Source organism: Apus apus, chromosome 3, assembly GCF_020740795.1.
Source record: "Apus apus isolate bApuApu2 chromosome 3, bApuApu2.pri.cur, whole genome shotgun sequence".
Classification (NCBI taxonomy): Eukaryota; Metazoa; Chordata; class Aves; order Apodiformes; family Apodidae; genus Apus; species Apus apus.
The window spans coordinates 90,829,200-90,849,142 of record NC_067284.1 but is presented as its reverse complement, the minus strand read 5'-3'; the positions used below and the strand labels follow the sequence as shown (position 1 = coordinate 90,849,142).

The 19,943-nt window shown below is 43.1% G+C and overlaps 1 protein-coding gene across 2 annotated transcripts in view; it reads right to left on the bottom strand.

Moving 5' to 3' along the window:
• The window catches only part of PDE10A (phosphodiesterase 10A), a 361,168-nt gene that overhangs the window by 166,267 nt on the left and 174,958 nt on the right, over positions 1–19,943 (bottom strand). Inside the window, exon 1 of one of the 2 annotated variants that reach the window (XM_051614748.1) lies at positions 12,604–13,447. The exons of the other annotated variant lie outside the window; for it this stretch is intronic. Coding sequence (XP_051470708.1) covers positions 12,604–13,447 — 844 coding nt within the window. Of the gene's footprint in view, positions 1–12,603; positions 13,448–19,943 lie in introns of those variants that run through there. 2 annotated transcript variants of the gene reach the window in all.

Below are 19,943 nucleotides of genomic sequence, written 5' to 3'. Positions count from 1 at the left end.
ATGACTGCATCACATTTAAAAAAATTCTGTAAAATACTCTTCATGAATAAAAAATTTCAATGCTTTGAGGGACTGATGTCAGAAATCAGATTGATAAAGAATGAGCAACTTGTTAAAAAAAACAACAACCCACAAACCTATGATAGGAGCAAATATCATGGTAACCAAAATTAATTACAAATATTGCATTAAATGGAGCAAAGCTGCGATTTTGTTCTGTTTCCAGGAAACACAAATGCATTACATCAGTTGAGATACACTTCCCATCATGATGATTTGATTGCAGCATCCCTTGGTAAATTACATATGAGAAGGAAGAAGCTACTGAAAACACCACTGACCCCTTCTCCAAAAGCTATGTACCTCTGCCTTGTGCATAAAGCATTAAAAATGTTAGGAATCCAAATAAATTAGAGCCATCATTAATAGAACCTCAATGCAACTGAGAGAACTAATAAAGATGCAACAACAAAAATCCAACACATCTTTAGCAGTTCAAAAAAAACCAAGACATGCAATTGTCTTACTGGCTTTGCAACTATCAAATTTGCCTTTAGAAATACATTTTGATCTTATGACTAACTGCCATCAAATTTGACAAAACAACCCATGTATCAGATGAGTTCATGCAAACCAGCAGCTAGAAAGACCAGAGAGACATTAACAAGCGGCCGAAAGAAATGGGTGGAGGAAGTGAAACGAAAAAGCTGCAGGAACATCCAGACTTCAGATCTAATGGTGACTGAATTGCTTGGATTTTAGAGGTTATTTATCTTTGTCTTAATTTGAACTGTTCTGCCACAGGTGCAAAGTTGAGCAGATTCTCAGTGCTTCAGCAGTAAAAACATGCAAGCAAAAGTAGCTGAATATATCAGGACGTATAAAATAGGAGAGCAGCACTTTGGGTGGTACCCAAATTATGCATTGCTCCAAAAAAAAGAAAGCATTATGGCAGTAAGATGACAGTATTTGTATTACAGTGTTTTATCAAGATAACAAATACATAGCTAATTCTTTTTTTCCAGACTGCATTCTTACTAAATGAGTTTGGGATAGAAATAAACTACTAAAAAATAAATAAATCCCAAGCTTGAATTCAAAAGGTTAACTGATCTTTTTTTTTTCAGCTGATCGGTTGATAAAACTGAAGGGCTAAACCTTCACATGCAGATTTTGACAGCCAAACAATATAACAGACATTTATATGTAAAGGACCACATTTAACCTCCAGCAGTAGAAGACAAGAAGTCACTGTTATCCATGCTTCTCCATGTAAATGGCACTGTGCATGCTGAATAGCAACCTAGGAAGTTATCACTAATAATCATTTACACTGAAGATACATTACTTTACAGTCACTGTATGATTTCAGGAAATTAACCAACAGAAAACTTACCCTATACCAGAAAGAGTCAACATCGACCTACCAGAGTTTCTCAGCTCCCTGGAAAACTTTGCTTTGGGTCAAACGTTTCAGAATTAACAGACAGCAAGGGGAAGGAAGAAAGTGTAGTAGTTTATGCCCTCATTGTTCCTAACAGCCTGTTGCAACCTGCTTCCAAAGGAGGACCCAATGCCACTTTTTCATTTTGTTCATCAGTCACAACAGCCTACAGTTCAATATCTTAGCAGAAAGTAACCTCTGCATGTATCACTGTTTAGGAAACCAGAGGATGTGCTTTAGCCTTTCTTCTACTACCTCTACTAAATCAGTAGTGACTTCAAGCAGAGAAGCATAGGTTAGATACATCAGGGGCTACTAGCAGACCTGCCAGACCTCATCTCTGAAAGGTCGAAAACCTACCAAAATAATATTAGTTTAAATCAATATAAAAGTCTCTATGCAGACTTTCAAACCAGTTTGACAACTCACTTTAAAGCTCAAAACTGAACTAAGTACAGGACATTTCTATATTTAAACAAAGCTTGAGTCCCTTTCCACTTACCAACTTATGTTTTAGCAAAAGGGTTTCAATATTCCAATGTAACTGTGTAACTGTTCTCATGTTCTCTTTTCAATTTCGATAAATATAGCAGATTTGAACTTCCTTACCATTCCTCCCTTGAGGTCCATAAACACCAAAAGAATTGTTGTCAAACAAGAAAAACAAAAACCTCCTTTTGTAAGCTGTTAGGGAAAAACTATTTCTTGGCACAGCAGAAGGGCTAGTTGCTTTGATTCAAACACAAGTTGTTAAAACAAGATGTTGCAAAGTGCTAAAAGAGTAGTTCAACATATTTCTTTTAAAAGGTACACACAGCTCAAGGAACGAAAACAAACTAAAGTTAGCCTTGCGGCCAAATCAGAAGGTAATAACCTCAACATCATCTTGTACCCAAGAATCAGAGCTTGTCATGGACAAGTAAGAGGTCACCATCAGCAAAGTAACCAGCCCCAGTGGTGTTAGCTATACTCACAACAGCCACAGTTAGAGCCATCCAAGACATTAAGAGAGACAGAGAAGAGGCACGTACCCTACAAGTAGGCATACTTTTGCTTTAGTAAACGGTTAGAAAAAAAGAGGAACAAGTTAGATAAATTATTAAATCCCAAATAAAACTTAAAAAAAAAGAAAAGAGGAGAGGAGAGCAGCGAGCCAACCAGTGAAGATAATATTGAGCTACAAGTGAAAAAATAAATTAAAAGGTGACCTGCAAGTACATTCATAAAGTACGTAAGATTCATTAGGCACAGTTTATGTTGTTACTAAAAAGAGGAAACAAATTATGCAGAAAGAAAGCATTTGTGACATTAAAAAGAAAAACATCCCTCACATTTAAACAACCTGTAATCTTACACTTCATTGAAAAGATTTCTTCAAAATTTGATGATTTGCTGAGAGATATTTACATATCAAGTCTTTCATCTGCCCCAAAAGAAACCTTTCAGAGTTTATAAATAGATTTCTCTATAAGGATGAATATTTTCTTCAGCTGTAATTTCATTCCTTTGAGCAATAAAAATGTTAAACTTATCTTACCATTCCAGCCTTCTCCTTTTTCTATTTCTGATTTCTACCCCTTCAATACTACTGTCATAGATCATAGAATCATAGAATCCTAGGGGTTGGAAGGGACCTCGAAAGATCATCTAGTCCAACCCCCCCTGCCAGAGCAGGGTCACCTAGAGTACATCACATAGGAATGCATCCAGGTGGGTTTTGAATGTCTCCAGTGAAGGAGACTCCACAACCTCCCTGGGCAGCCTGTTCCAGTGCTCTGTCACTCTTACAGTAAAAAAATGTTTTCGGATATTCACCTTGAACCTCCTATGCTCCAATTTACACCCATTACCCCTTGTCCTATCACTGGTCATCACTGAGAAGAGCCTAACTCCATCTCCCTGACACTCACCCCTTACATATTTGTAAACATTGATGAGGTCACCCCTCAGCCTCCTCTTCTCCAAGCTAAAGAGACCCAGCTCCCTCAACCTTTCCTCATAAGGGAGATGTTCCACTCCCTTAATCATCTTAGTAGCTCTGCGCTGGACTCTTTCCAGCAGTTGCCTGTCCTTCTTGAACTGAGGGGCCCAGAACTGGACACAATACTCCAGATGCGGCCTCACCAATGTAGAATAGAGGGGGAGGAGAACCTCTCTTGACCGACTAACCACACCCTTTCTAATGCACCCCAGGATGGATAAGCCTACATCATTTTTCATTAACATAAGATACATGATATCACCACCCACATCCTTATCAACTGACCAACTTTGTGTCTTCTCATTCTCCTGTGGACATTCATTTACAATGTTTAGTCACAACTTTTAAGAAACCTTCCAAAGCAGCATGTTGATGAAACAAATACAGACAAGCTAAATAATTGCACAGTCAGGCAACAAGCAGTGTCCTCCAGAAACGTCCCACTTATTCACCAGACACATCTTTCATTCAGGACTTTGTAGAATCTGTGGTTCATTCACTAGGAGAACTTGGTCTGCAGAAACAAGGTCTGCCCTAGTGCCACAAACAGTATAAATATTCCTCTGCTGGTCTCTATGTCTCTATACAAGTAAATAGAACAGCCCAGAGCCCATTCTCTAGACACAAAGTAAAGGGGTGTAACACAGCCTGAGTCCACAAACCTAAGCTCTTCTCCTTATACAATATCAGAAAAGTACCAGCTCTCCTTGGCTTTCTCCCACAAACACATACAGGCAGTCAGACATCAGTCTAAATTGGACCAAGAAACACACTAAAAGTTAAGCAGAATGGACAGGGCTAGAGCTCAAGTCCACACCCTCTCTGCATTTAGTTCAAAAGTATAAGCACTGCATATAGCTACAACAAAAGTCCAAAAAAGGTTTGAAAGGAACAGGCAATCTACAAGCACATTCCTACCCACAAACAGCCTTAGAAAGTTCGCACAACATGCCAGATGATCCTGTTTTCTCTACTACCACAAGAGCCCAGACAGAAGTTATAAAGGGAATGCACTATTTTATAAACATTGGAGACTGCAGGTCACCCAAATGCTTCGACCACTTCAGAGTACTTCTCAAAAAGATACCTCTAATCTCTAGACCCTCTTGCATTCATAATCATGAACTGAAGGCCACAGAACAACATTTAAGATGCAAGACTCATGAAAAGCAACTTCTCGAGGGTAGATGTCTTGGGAGTCTTTACCGGTGAAAACTGAAGTCTGAGGTAACAGGAATAGTGAGACACAAACAAACAAAAGTGATTTACTCACAAGCACGAGACACAGGAGCCTGGCATGATGAAACCTGAGCTTAGTGGCTAAGGCAGTGTCTGTTTTGAGAACAGATTAGTTCAGTTTCCTGTTACATCAAACAGTAACTTTCATCAGTCCTAGGTTTGCTTAAAAAAAAAAAAAAAAAAAAAAGGAGTAAAAAAATAATCTACTGACATCACACTTAGGGCTGGGCAGACAGTGGCAGATTAGGAAATACAATGAGTCACTGCAAATACAGAATCCCGCAAGAGTTTCCAAACTGCCCCATGTAAAATTTAGTCTTACAGGAAAAAAAGAAAAATCAGACAACACAACTGAAGTAAACTACACCAGAAGAAGAGTAACAGCAGCCTAGCGCCTTCACACAACCAAGGCAGTTGGGGAAAATAACATTGTAAAAATTAGAGGGTAAGACACGGGCCCACTGCAGGAAGGAACAAAATCAACACAATTCAGCAATTAAGGAGGAAACATCAGCTAAAATAAGCTGATGGGTGGACAAAGAGGAAATAATATTAAGCCAAAAACACAGATATACAACTGAAAGAGAACACTGTGCAAAGAAAGCACAGCCGACAGAGCTATGTTACAAGAAAGAATTCATTCTGGAGAAGTTGCCAAGGTATCTGTGTATGTATGAAAGAAAATCAAAGTATAAACATAAAAAGAATGAGTGTAAGTAAAAGAATGAGTTATCAGAAACTTAACTGCTATGTGTCAGGGAAAAAAATAATTTCTGAAATACTAAAGGCACACACCTTTTTTGTTGTTGTTTTTTTGTTTGGTTGGTTGGTTTTGTTTTGTTTGTTTGTTTTGTTTTGTTTTCAGAATAAGTCAAAGACCACTAGAAGAGAGAGTAGCAGCTTTACCCAGTTTGGAAGTGAGTAAAATAAGACACTATGGAAGAACTAAAGTGAGCAAATAAAAATTAGAGAGTGAAGAAAACTACAAAAGAATAAACAGGATGCACACTTAGCCACCATAACTCAGGCTAAGCATCTTATTCTCCAAACCAGCAGAACACTCCAATACTGCAGAAATGCTACTAAAATATTTAGGACAAAGCAAGTGGCATCTTTGCTGCCAGTTAGCAAATTTCCCCACAGGGTGAAGCAAAGTAAACAGTATTATTAAGGTGAGTGTGGGAAATGCTTGCCAGCAGCTGGAAATAACTCCTATTTTGGATACATATTAATTAGAAGGATTAGAGATGTGATGCTTCTGTACAAAGTTGTTAGAACTTCTGATGCAAAAGTTTGCTTTCCTTTAGAAACCATTTGTGGCTTGACATTAAGCAATTTCTTTTTGATGCATGTGGAAGGGTAAGAGGAAGTAAGAATGTTGGAATTATTAGCAGCTGAATAAACTTTCTTATGAGAAATATAGCTCAGCTGCACAGGAGTTTGTTAATAAGGCAGAAACAAGGAATCAGATCAATGAGTGCTAATAAAAGCATTAAATCTTCACAGTTTCCAGATGGAAGGTGGATTAACTAATCTCAGCTCCTGGCAATCTCTTCTTTGGGTCCCCACTTCAAAGAAGGTTAGATTCTATGTTGAAGTTTTTTGGGATAATTGGAAACCAGTAAAATGAGAATGAGTTCTCCAAAGGCAGAAAGTAGCATCCAACAGCCTTCTCTTCTGGTATTCTTGAGCCAGAACTACTTTGGAAAGCTTTCAAGTAAAAGAGACCCCAGTTCTAGCCCTATTGAGCTGTAAGATTTGGCATCTCTTACAGATGTGACATTTTATTGTTAAAAATCTCACTCACCCAAACTAAAATTTGGTATCAATGTACTTTTCAAACTAATATGAAATTTGGAAACACTATTTTTTTCTTGGTAATGTCATAAGGTGCTTAGGAGCTGGAAAATAAAAAATAACTCCAGTATAATGGAGTTCCTTGTAAATTTGTAAAATATATACTTTTTTGAATTAATTCATACTCCTGCCAAGTTTTGGGAATTTTTTTCCCTTAAAAACAAAATTAGCATGCTTCTATGTTGAAATAAAGCATTCTCAGTGTGTAGTAACACTCATCATTTATCATCAAAATTTAGAACATGTTAACTAGATTGTCCTTCACTGCAAAAACAAACATATCATGAGCATTTGGGAATGTTCATTTGTTAATAAAAAGCTACAGTTTGGAGTCTGTTACCTGTGTTCTGAACTGTGAGAACCTTCAGATAGTAAGGGAACAAAGTACTGCAAAGAGGTGTCAATCAGTAGGTGGCACTCTTCAAACTACGACAGCGGGAAGTCAAGTGCCAGCACAAGTGAGGACACATTACATAGCAAAGTCCGGATCTTTAGCAGAAATATTGAACTATTTTAACAAAAACTGACACCCATGGGGAATGCAATGGATTCACATCAATAATATATACAGCAGTCCTTCTATGCTGTCTCTGAAATCCCTAAGAATTTTTTAGTCCTATAAATATTTTGGATGAACACTATTATCTACTATAATACTAAAAGCAGTATCTTAAGAAATTATCCATTACATTTGCAGAATACTGAGTGTAGCTTTGTCGATAATTATGGAAATGTAAGTCAAGCTCATGAATGACAGTTTTGTGGGGGGTGGGGGTTAACATAACAAAACACTGCATAATTATTTAGGTTTAGCCACAGCTGTTCTTCAAAGTTAGGCAGTACATTTGTTACAATGATTGGAATATGTAACTACATCTTTTGGAACAATATAAGAATTGTTATTTCTGTGATATTTACTGGTGAAGATGTGGCCCACGCACTAAAGATTCGATTATTTTTAGAGTTCAAAGCTATACAAGGTATAACAAAAATGAAAACATTGCTTCATAAAACAGATGGCAAATTTTTCATTCTGGCAAACTGCATTTCTTCATTTAACAATTACAGACTTCTGTTGTATTTTAAATACAGGTTGAAATCAATACACATTACTGCTCATTTGATAAAACAGTAAAGGAAGAACAGATATAGTAAAAAGTTAGAGTATAGGTACTTGTAATTGAAACAGCCAGCAGAGGGAGTATAAAAACAAAACAAAAACCCAACTAGCCCTTTTCTTTTTTTATCTTTTTAAACTTGTGATCACAGCTTTCTTTTAGAATATTACAATATATACAAGATATATTACATATATAATAGTGCCAAAAGTGCAAAAACTATAATATTGTAAAAAAATTGAGCTTTAAATTATTAAACATGATGACTTGGAACTAAAAAAAAAAAATGTTTAGTAACATTTAAAAAATTAGCTAATATTAGCCCCACAAAACTGAAATACAATTTTAATCACAGACAAAGTTAACATTGATCAACAAGCTGCATGAGCCACTTCCAAATTACAATACACACACAGAGACTCTCATTCTTATTTGCCAAATCTTAAACTCAGTTCATTATTTGAACGTTAAGTGTAATCTATTTGGATTTGAACAGAGCAAAAAATCTTAAAACTGAACAAAAGGGACTGTTGTACTGATCTGTACAACAGAAGATTTAAAAGCAAGTAAGCCAAGTATATGCCCTAGATCATTAGTGGAAAGGAGCGTTTATAAGACTATTTCAGAATCAAGTCACTAAGTCACATATACACTGAAACCAAAACTAATCCTTACGTTTTCAGGTTCTCATCATATCCAACTGATGAGTATGACTTAAACATGAGCAAAAGGAAGGAGGACATGAATAGGGTGATTGGAGCCACCATTCTTGTGGAATGTTAAACAGGCTGCCATTCTCCTTGCCAAAGTGACAAAAAGCTCCCAACTCACCTACACTATCCCACTGTGCATACCCACACTTTCCATCTCACAGGAGAAGCAAGCTAACTGAGTTAACAAGGTAGTGGCTGCCTCCTTTCTCAAGGCCTGTGAGCATTAGGTACCTCCAAACCATCAGGCAAACATGGGCAGGGGAGATGAGTAGTCAAAGGGACTAAGGATTAGTTATTTCAAATGTAAACTTGCGTACTTTACAGGTGACCATCTGTAAAAATACCAACCCTGACAAAAAAAAACAACCTCCTTCACTGTTAACTGCTTACACCTGCATGGCTTCCATTCCCTTTTCATGCCATTCCTTTCTGTCTGCCCTCTGTGTTGTTCCCAGTATCCAACTAAACAGAATGACAGCACTTCAGACCAGGTTATGAGGTGTTCCTATACTTGCATGCAAAATGTGGTATTATGAAGCACCAGTCCTGATGGAAGCCACAAAAGGACATCTCATATCATCATAACTACACACCGCTTCAGTGTCAAATTTGCTTTCCGTTAACGCAGAGCCTGAATCCATGGGGCAAAAAACCAGACAATTCCATTTTCTACATCAGCATCTAAGTTTTAAGGATCGTTATTTGCAAAATTAAATCCTGTTCACCTGTACACATGGGATTCGTTACTAAAGATCAGCATTTGGCTTACAAAACCCTGATTACAAGTAATGAATACACAGACCAGGAAAAAAAGAAGAGTCAAACCATGATTAATTTTCCCATTAGCACAGGTAACAATAATACTTTTGACTTTATTTAAACCTTAATTGCTATTTTCTTCCACAACTACAGATCTTACTGCATCTACTCTTTATCTTAGAGGACTACTCAATCAGAAAGTTTTAGCATCTGTCACACAGGTGCAGGATAACCTTGCTGCATCACACACACACACAAAGCCAGACGAAAGTATAAATTACTAATGTATTGACAATATTCTGTCAAGCAGAAAGGCTCCATGTAAAATACCCATATCTGTGAGTAGACTCACAGGACAGATGAAATATGCTACATGTGCAGCTTGAAACACGCTGAGTGTAGAAGGAACATAGGATGCTCCCCTGAAGGTAAGGTATTTCACAGAAACCTGGAATACCTTGCAGTATCCTAGACGTGGTAGAATTCCACTAGAGAATTGATCCAGGATGTTAGATACTAAAAATTTCTGAAAACACTATGTTATACACCAAGTCACAGATTTTAAATATCTAAGAAAAAAAACTACACACCACATGATGTTCAAATAAGCTTCTGCAGTCCAGACCAGTTCTTTATTGGGAATATTAAAACAAGAACAGCTAGACAAGGCACGAATTTATTGCTGCAGAACCTAAAATTTTAATAGTATCAGGAACCTTCTAACAAAATCCTGACTGGAGGGCATACAATTTAAAAGAGCTCATAGGAGAAAGAATACAACTCCAGTAATTCAATTGTTTTCCAGTCTTGAGGATTCTGTTAAGTAACTTCTAAATCTCCCTTCCAAAACAGCTCATCTCAATTCTCTTCCCTACAGAAATTCTCACTTCCCTGTAAAAATATTTAGATTTGTCTTTAAAAGTCAAATGGTATATATGTATGATTTAGAATCTAAAATACAATTCAGGAAACAAAAGCTATGAGATCAGCGCATTATCTTCTTTATTCTACATTAGCTCATCCTCTTCAAAACAGTAACAGCCTTCCAGCTACACCGTAACCAGGACTGTGCACAGTACTCCGAACAGTTGGACAAGTACTTTTTACAGTAGCTGCAAACTGGAACTGAACAGTATCTTGTTTGACTTCCCTCCACTCCTTTTTCCAGCTTGGTTTCCTAAGGAAATCAGACTTATGCAATCACTCGGGAAGGGAGAGAAGTGTAAGCGTATGTATATACGCATGCACGTGGATATCTGTCCCTCTGACCTCACTAACACCTCCCAAGTCCATTGGTCAGTTTCAATGAGATTCAAAAGAGGAACAGATACCAGACATTTAGGTTCTTGAAAGTTTCATGAGAGCAGGGTGCAGAGCACAGAAAAGCGTCTCCACAGAAAGAGGCAGCATGTCTTCTTAGACGTCAGTAAATTCGCAAGGGAAAGAACCATTCTGCTCCTTTCCTGCCCGCAGGAAAATCTTCAGTCAGGGGTCAATCAGTCAAAGACGACAAGTTTCTCGTGCTCAAGTGTTCGTAAAATAGCTTAGAGTTGAATTCACCACTCTTTTAGAATGGTGTTTTGAACAGAGTGATGTTTTCTGTGTCATCTTTTTATTGGTCTAGCATAGGAGAGACTTTCCCTACACAACACACATTCCCTGGCTTGGTTTCTTGCTCCAAAGACCACTTTTAAGACATCAGAGTCGTACCACACATATGACAGCACTCTATCCCTCTCAAACACAGATAAAATAAAAACTGGAAGAGCTTAGGATTCCCTTCAGGACTCAAAACTACACAAGTGTGTGGCTCTGTAACATAACTGACTATAGCTAAAGTTTCAAAAAAAACAGTGCAGCAAACATAGTCATCTTTATTGACCTCTACCGTGGAACAGAGCAAGTACTACCACGGTTGAAGGCTATTGTGCTAAAAACAGTTGTAAGGCAATAGACAAATAATGAGGTTTCAGCTGACATTGCTATAGCTTTTACTTTCCCCAAAATACATACATGTATGAACTGCATACTATTCACTTGAATCCAAAAAGCCACGTAATAAAAGTATGCTAATAGATTACAATGTAAGTTTAGGGTAACTTCAAGGTATAAATCTACCATTTAAGAATTTTTTATAACAACAAGAAAAAAAATTAATAAAATCTGACTGAAATCACCCCGCGTACCACGACATCAAACAAGCAAAAAGAAGTTTCCAATTAAAAAAAAATGTATTTCAGCCTTGATACACGCTCTGCTTGGAAATTCATTAATCCCTCGACCAAAATGAACCCCATGACATTTCCCGGCGGAGCGCCTGAGCTGCGGGGCTCGCGGGAGGGCACGGGCAGCCCGACCCCGGGAAGTTTCGGCCTGAAGCCCCGGCCGCTCCGCGGACGCAACAGCCCCGGGGACGCCCACCCGGCGGGGCGCGATGCATCAGTGAACCGCATCGGAGGGGGGATGGCAGCGGCAGGCTCGCAGCGAGACACCCGAGAGGGACCCTTGAGGCATCCCTATGAACGGGGAGTTTCTGCCGCGCGAAGCCCTCTTCCCCCTCTCGAAACCCGCCTTAGCGGCTCGGGCCGGCCAGCGGCCCCCGCTGCCGCCGGACTCTCCCGTCCAGCGCGGAGAAAGCACCCGCCGAGCCCGCACCCAGAGGCCGAACGGCTGCTCTCGCCCCGCTCCCGCCGCCCGACACAGGGCGAGCGGGGCCCCTCACCCTTCCCCCGCGTTTTGGCTCTGTGGGAGCCGAGGAGGGTTTCGCCGGCAGCGGAAGAGGCTGGTGGCTGCGGAGCGCCCTTCACGGAGCGCCTCAATGCCCCCTTCACGTCGCCCTCCCCGCCAGCCGGTCACCATGCCCGGTACAGCGCCAGCCCCCGCAGCGAGAAGCACATGTTTCCTCTCCGGCTTCTCGCCCGCCTTGCAATGAGCCACGGCCAGAGGAAGGAGGCACCAAGTATCAAAGCCGGATCAAAGCCATGGAATTTGCTGGTAGTGGCAGATCTGGCAGGGGATGTAAAGCGAAGGGACAAATTTCACCCTTTTCGGTCCCCCGCCGCCGCTTTTCTGTCAACTGCCGATATCATAACGCTTCCTTATTGCTACTTCAAGTAAGTAGGGGGTAAAGTCTCCATTCCCCTGCATGTAATTCCTGAGTAAATTAAGCATGCACCAAGTAAAAGGCTGACACACATACATGTAGAGTTGTCTGATCCCGAAATGGTGCTGAAATTCCCGAGGCGTGAACAGCCAGCTCCCACAAAGAGCACTCGAGCATCCCCTTTGTCCGTGCATCCTCAATACACACCCGGCCGCTCCTCCATGCGTCCACGCACGCCACACGTATACGGCCCCTTTGTGTCTTCGCCTCCCCCCCACTCACAAAGAAATGCCCTTTCCTCAAGACATGCACCCAGTCTCGAACACAGCCCTTCGCCTCCCCCCGAGACACGCGTGACCCGCCGCCGGGCACGGCGCTTCGATACCTACTTGTGTTCAAGAAACAGTCCGTAAACCTCCTAAAGCAGCTTGCAGAATTAGATCCATCTTCCATGTCTGGCCCTAGGAGCAGGGGAGACGAGAAGGAGAAGAAGGCGCCTCTCGGCTGCTGCTGCTGCCGCCTAGGAGTCCTGCTCCCGCCGGGGCCGTCGCCTCCCCGGATCCCGTCGCCGCGGGCTGCTACTGCTGCAGCACCCAGGGAATTGCAGGACCACGGACGAGAGGTGGCTCGGGAGAGGAGGAGCCGGGAGTGGTGCTGCCGGGGGCCGCCGGCTGCGGAACGGAGCAGCAAGCCCTGGATGGAGGAAGAGCAGAAGAGTCTCCTCCTGCCGCTGCTGCCTGGATGGGCGATCAAGTGAGCTGCTGCTGCTCCACCAACATCTCTTCCTCCTCCTCCTGCCGCTCTCGCTGCCTCTCCTCCTCCTTCCCTCCCTTGGAGACTTGTGAGGTTAAAGGAAGACGAGGAGGGGAAACGAGGAGGCGGCGGCAAGAAGTAAAAAGAAGATGGAGAAGAGGAGGAAAAGGAGGGGATTGGAGCGAGTAAAGGAGCCGCTGCCGCTCTGGGGACGATGCTGGCGGAGGCGGCGGAGGAGGTTGTCCCTGCAGCACGGCTCCTGCTGCTGCTGCTGGTTGTTAGGTGGAGAGAGAGGGAGCTGCAGGCAGCCGAGCCGCCTCCAGGAGCGGGGGGAGGAGGAGGAGACCCGCCGCTGCCTCCACCTCCGCCGCTCTGGCCATGGGAGTGGAGCGGCCGCCTGCCGGAGCCGGGCTTTTCCCCGGGTGCCGTAGCCAGGGGGGCCGAGGGGCGGGATAAGATCCGCTTCTCCGGGTTGGACATGCTTCCGTTCTTCCCTCCCTTTCGCGGTAGTTTAAGGCAGGACGTCTAGGAGAGATAGCGGAGTAAAGCGAAAGGGGAAGCCGAAAAAGGACAGAGCCAAACGAGGGGAAACCACGGTTTCGTCCTTCGTTCCTCCAGCAACCCCCGGGCAGTATTTCCTCTGCACCCCGGCTCCCCGCCCTCACAAATTCCTCACATTTCCGTTCCCCCTTTAGGCCGGAGGGGACAGGGCGCTACTGACCGCCAAGCGGTTCCGATCCCCTTTTAAAGTCCGCTTTTCCTCACGCTCCCACCTCGCATTCAAAGCAAGTAAACGGCAACAATCTGTATTTTCTTCGAGCAAGGCAATTATTGCCCCGTAGGTGCGTGCGCGACTGCAAAGAGGCAGATAAAATCACTGCAGCGCCGCTGCCGGCAGCAGTCCCGGCCGCCAGAAAACGCCCACTGGCGGAGCCAGCGCTTCCCAGGCTCCCTCCCTCCCTCTCATCACCAGGCGCGCACACATAAGAGCTACAACACCGCGGTTACCTACAGGGATCGCAGCAGAGGGACAGACATGAGAAAAAAAAAATCCTCCGTGTGCTCCCTCGTTATTTTAAACAGATATTTCCAGCTACCGAAATCAAAAGGCAGACGCCCTGTAACACCCGGGATGAAGAATGCCAGAGAGCTGTCCCTTCGCTTCTGTGGGGCATCAACGCCCCCCGTTCCTATACGGGGATGCATGGTTCTTCCCCGACGGTCCACATCAGACGTGTTTGCTTCAGCCCACTCCCTCTCAATCTCTATACCTGCAGCCATCTACCCCTCAGCCCTGGCCCTCCAAGCCGCCCGGCTCCCTGAGGGGCTACTTTAGACTCTCGCCTCAGGTGCGGCAAGGTTCTAGGGCCGCCACTTGCCTTGCTCTACAGGCACAGGCGGCGCCGCTCACCCGGAGAGGCTGTCACGCCGTCCAGCCGCCACCCTGACTCCCCCGGCCCCGGGCAGGCGGGGCTCCCGTCCCGCAGGCGGCCGTGCTCCCCTCGAAGGAGTGTGCCACCACAGCCGCCAGCCCTTCGGCCGACGCCTCGTCACCCCGCCCCGCTAGCTCAGCTGCAGCCCGCCCGTCCCGGCAGCACGGCGCCTCGGCGGGCCGCGGTACCGCGTCCCTCAGAGGGGCAGCCGCCACGGGAATACCCGGCCACGGGAAGCCCGAAGGCGGCCTCGGAACAGAGCGAGGCCGAAGGATGTGCTGGAAGCCCCCACCCTGCGTATTTCGTTTTCGCCCCGAACTCGCCCTACGCTGGGCGCTGGCTGTCGCCGAAAGGCGGGCGGGGAGGTCCGACACAACGGGAGTTAACCTTCGGCAGCGGGGAGAGATGTCCAGCATTGCAAACCTCCCGCGGGGCTGCCCTCAGCCTTCGCCGGCCGGGGCGCGTCAATCCGAGCCGGGCCGAGCGGGACACGGCCGTGTAGGAGCTGTTGCCCCGCGCTGCCTGGCGGGTTAACGGAGCCCCCGGGTCGCGGGCAGCCCGCCGCCGCGCTCCCCTGCTCCGCAGCCCCGCCAGCCTCCTTAGCCGTCGAGGATCGTTTGTGGCCCGGGCCGCTCGCAGAGCCCATGGCGCCCTGTCCTCGCCCTGAGGAGGCGGGGGCGCGCACCTGCCCGGGGTCCGCGCTGCCCTCGGCTCGCCTTGCCCGGCGGGGCGGCTGCTGGGCAGCGGGGCTCTCATCGCCTTCAGAGGGGACGCCGAAGCGCGGAGACTGCTGCCTGAGAGCCAGGCTGGCAGCACCCGGTTCCCTCCGGAGCAGCCTAAGCGCCAGCTGCCATCGCAGGGGGCACCTGCCGGGGCTCCGCCATCGGGCTGGGCCGGCCCACCCCGCAGTGTCACCCCGCCTCGGCGGGACGTCCCGGCCGAGGCTTCGGGTCCTCAAAAGCCTGGACGGGGCGGAGGGAACGGCTCTCCTCCGGTAGACGGCAGGTTTCCCCGGTGCTCCCAGCCCCGCCAGCGAGTAGAGGAGCTGCTGCCGTGGCGGTGTCCCCCCGGCCGGGGTTGTCGCCGCAGCCCGGCGGCAGATTTGGTTGTGGTGCGGCGGGGACGCGCCGGCGCGGGTGCTGCCCTGCTCAGGGGAGCTGGGAGCGGGGACCGCGGAAGCCGTTGCGGATACTCGCGGAAAAGCTGTTTCTTTTGCTTTTGCCAGCGGGGCGTGCGAAAAGCGGGGGATTCTGTTTTCTTTCGGGAGAGCAAACCTCCGCGCCGACCGGTGTGACTCCAGGGGCTGCGACAGCGGGTCCGCGATCCCAGACGTCTGCGGGAATTCCCATCAAACTACCACAGTCTTCCTATATCCGTTCAGAAATAGGCTCGGCTGGTTCGATTTGGACTCCTGCTTTGAAAACAATATAAACTTCCGCTTTTGGGATCTTATTTTATATCGATCGAGCATTTCATATGTAGCTTTTCAGGACTTCTTTTAATGCTAGCATGCACGCTAACTCCAGGCAAAGTTGGAGTCTTTGTGTATCACTGTGACTCTGGAAGGCTGCAAAGCAAGATACTCCTCTCCAAAATACAGTGCTTTCAAATTAAAATATATTTTCAGCCAGGTGAATGTTTTGAAACAATCCACAGAGTTTGCAATGAGTTTAAAATGGCAAAACAGGTCAAAGACTCTCATAAAACAAACAAACAATCCCCTCACAAAACAAACAAACAAAAAAAAACCCGCAGAGGGCAAGTTTTGCTGAACTGTTTTCATCTGCAACCTGCTGTTGCCTAAAAATCCTGAAATAAAACACAGAAAACTGTGTCTGCTTCTGTGATCCATTTTCTTTTAGTGTATTTGACTTGATCAAAACAGTTTCATAACTTCCATTTCATGTCTCTATTCGTGTGAGGTGCTTTTATTTCCCTAAGTCAAACCATTATTTACCTATTTTACATATAAAGCTTTTCTCTCTTAACTGCAGCAGGATAACTAGATATCCAGCAAATATTTTAATTCTCTGAGCAAAAGCTTAGCTAATGGAAACAGAACTTCAGTGAATTGTGTTTTGTTGTTGCAGCCTATTTACTTAGCAACTTCTTGTTAGAAAATATTTTCCTAGAAGTTTAAATTGAAGACATAATCAGACTGAAATGACTGACAAAAAAAAAAAAACAACAACAAACAAGAACTATTCACCTGAAAACCTGAAAGACACTCCTTTAGATAGATTAGTCCCAAACTGTTCTGTCAACATCGAGAGTAAATTATTGAAACTTTATGTCGTTGATTTGTAATTGTAGAAATCTTGTTTGGCTATGCTAATCTATGCTAAAGTCCTCGATTGTCGTTCATCTGTACTGCAGTTGTTCAAATATCACGGCCTGAAACTGGGTATCTGTGTATTTATACAAGGAATGTGAATTGTGCTTTTATAAATATGTATGTGTACATTCAGCAAACCAGGGAAAATACATTTTGATTTGTAAGAAATCAAGCAGCTTTCAGGTTAAGGGTTATTTACAAACAAATCATTTGATTATTATTCAATAGCCTTTGGCAATTCCTACCTGATTGGTCGCCTGCTTCTTGGCTGGGCAAGCAAAAGCAATTACAGAGGGAAAGTTAGATGGCAGTGAAAATTAATTTTCAAACTCTGTACATATATATTTTTAAAATATACAGATTTGCAGACAAGTCAAATATCCTTGCTGGTCATCTTGACACCTGGGGATAAATCAGTGATTAATCACATTTGATCATTCCCCAATGTACCAGTCAATCTGAGTTTTTGCTCCTCACTCAGCTCGTGACAGTTTCCATTGCCACCAAGTAATGATGTCACTGATGTCACCTTGGTGAATAACCATACACCCGTGGCGAAGTCATTTACTGGAGAAGTCTCACCCACTCAAATAGGATTTTTTGACAATGTAAAACACTGAGGTTTGCTACATCATCCCAAGGAAGGATTTTTAAAACTCTGGAAGACAAATAAACACGAATTAAAATACTCTGATGGACCCACTTGCACTATGTCAGTGCAAGGATGAGCAGAAGTCTTTGGTTATATTTTCACAGGTAAACGTGATTTCACAAGAGTTGGGAAGTCAGAGTGCCCACTGAAGCCACCAGGAGGTCCAGCATGCACCATACTTACAGGAAAAGGCCTGGCTTGAAAGCAGCAAATAAACCTGCTTGGCAATAATTTGGCAATCTTTATCAAAATACATGAAGAAAAACATTGTGGGGAAAAAGTAAAATCAAGTTATAACAATGGTTGCTTGATATTAAATACAGCTAAACCAAATGCCTGTTCTTTCCCAATTCTGTCTGCTATATTTTAAGACTGACAGTGACTCATCTTTTATCTGGTCCCACTCTTTTGCTGGGTAAATCCTCTTATCTCACGCATCATCCTTGTATCTTAAGAGTCCCCTCTATGATGTATGATCAGTTCCTTGAAATAAATAACGAATAAGACAGATAATGGGGAAAGGGAGTTTAGGAAAATGTAGGATGACAGCAGAAGAGGAACTGACAGAACCAACCACCTGAATGTGGGTGAGGCAGGAAGAGCCACAATGAAATACAGAGAAGGCAACCTGCTGGAAAGGTGTGGCAGGGGGAGTGAAAGGATAAATGCAGCTAAAACCCAAGCTCTAGAACTGAGTAAATACAGCCTTAAATTAAATCCTTTAAGGAAAAGTCATGTACAAGTTAAAAATAGTTGTTGATTTTTATTTTTTTTTTACCCCAGAGGTTTTCTGCTAAATGATCTTACAGAATATATTAATTATTATTCAGCTACTGAATTGCTATCACAATTATAGAATATATATATTAGAAACCTGCAGAAAAGACGTTGTTTCCTAAAAACTTATTCCACAAACCTTTAGAGTAATGTATAGAGAACCCTATTTCATAAGGGAATCATTTTACAAAGGATTGTTCTCTAACATAGTACACATGCAAGGAGTAAATTTGTTTAAAGGGTACGTATCAGCCATTTTCTGTGATTCTCACAAACACTCATACAAGCCCCCTATTTTCCACAAGAATGTAACTGCAAGTGTTGATAACATGCCAACACGTGCTAGCAGCCATCTTGAGAGTGTTTTTGGGAATTACCTAGTCCAGATGCAGAAGAAATAGTGTGAGATCTAAAATGAACTGCAACTTGTTCAACAAATCAAAACAACATTTTGTTTTGGTTTGTTTTTTTTAAGTAGTCCAAGTCTGTTCTAAGATAACTGATATACAGAAGAAAAGGGGGGGGAAAAAAGTAAATAAATTTATTGTTTCCCTTCAGTAGTTTGTTCAGCTCTGCTTATGTCACTTTCTGCTCTGCAAGGTGACAGCTGAGAGGTTCTGTGGATGGAATATAAATAATAAAAGTTTGCCTAGAAGTGCTAGGCTGTGTGATGTATGATAATGGGTACATTAATGAAGCTGTGAAGACCATGTCTTTTCCTGGCAATTTTTTCCTTTTAAAAACACACAAAGCTATGCAAAATTTTCAGTATCATTTTTCAGGAAAAAAAAAAAACCTGTAATACTTTGTGTAAAGAAGATACTTCATGTGCAATGGTAGAACATTTTTTATTTCAAAATTTCTAGGTAGACATATTGCTACATATTAAATTGTGATAAAAAACAAGAATACATTTATTTTTAAAAGAAAGGGGGGAAAAATCTAGTGAAAATGCACAATAGGAAATACTGTAATTGTACTCAGATTTGTTTCCTGTGAAAGAAGCTAAAGAAAATCTTATTAAACCATCTATAATTTGTGGTGTCATATTCAGCACAAATATTAGATATTTATTTGTTTTATTTAAAGGGTGTTCAGAAAAGGAAATAGCTGTTTAGGCTAAAGTTCCTTTTGCTAATGCAGAGCACCCCTCTCCAGAGAATCTGTCCTCTAAATAAGTTAAAACTCCAACAGCAGCTCTCTTCACCAAGATATTACATTATAAATCTAAAGCACCATAAACACAGTAAGGTCTTTGATACAAAGAATCATGTCCAGCACAACAGAATCCTGCCTCAGAACCAGGGCCTCCTCTTAGGTAGTGATGAAACACAAACAGAAACTGATGTAACAGTTGGCATGGTAGGCAACACCACCATTGTTACCTAATACTATTGGAATAGCCATTGAAAGAAAAATAAATAGACTTATTGGAATTTTTGTAATTTTATTTTTTGTTTTCATAATGAAATCCAGAGCTAATTTATGACAGGAGAGCATTGTTGTAATTTGCTCTCTGCTAGAGACAAATGATTTATTTTCATTCTGTGTTCAACTGGAACATAGAAATTCCAAACTTTACATGAATTAAAGTCACTTTATATGTAACAGATTAAAGAAAAATCCAAAAGGAAAAGTTAGTACTGACTTATCTTTTAATCCTTCACCATGAGCTGTGCATCTGGCTAGCATGTAGCACAGACCTTACACTGCTACTGTCACAACAGGGCTGCCCACTTTGCCCCATAACTCTCTCTTGCAGCCCTTTCTTCTCTTTCT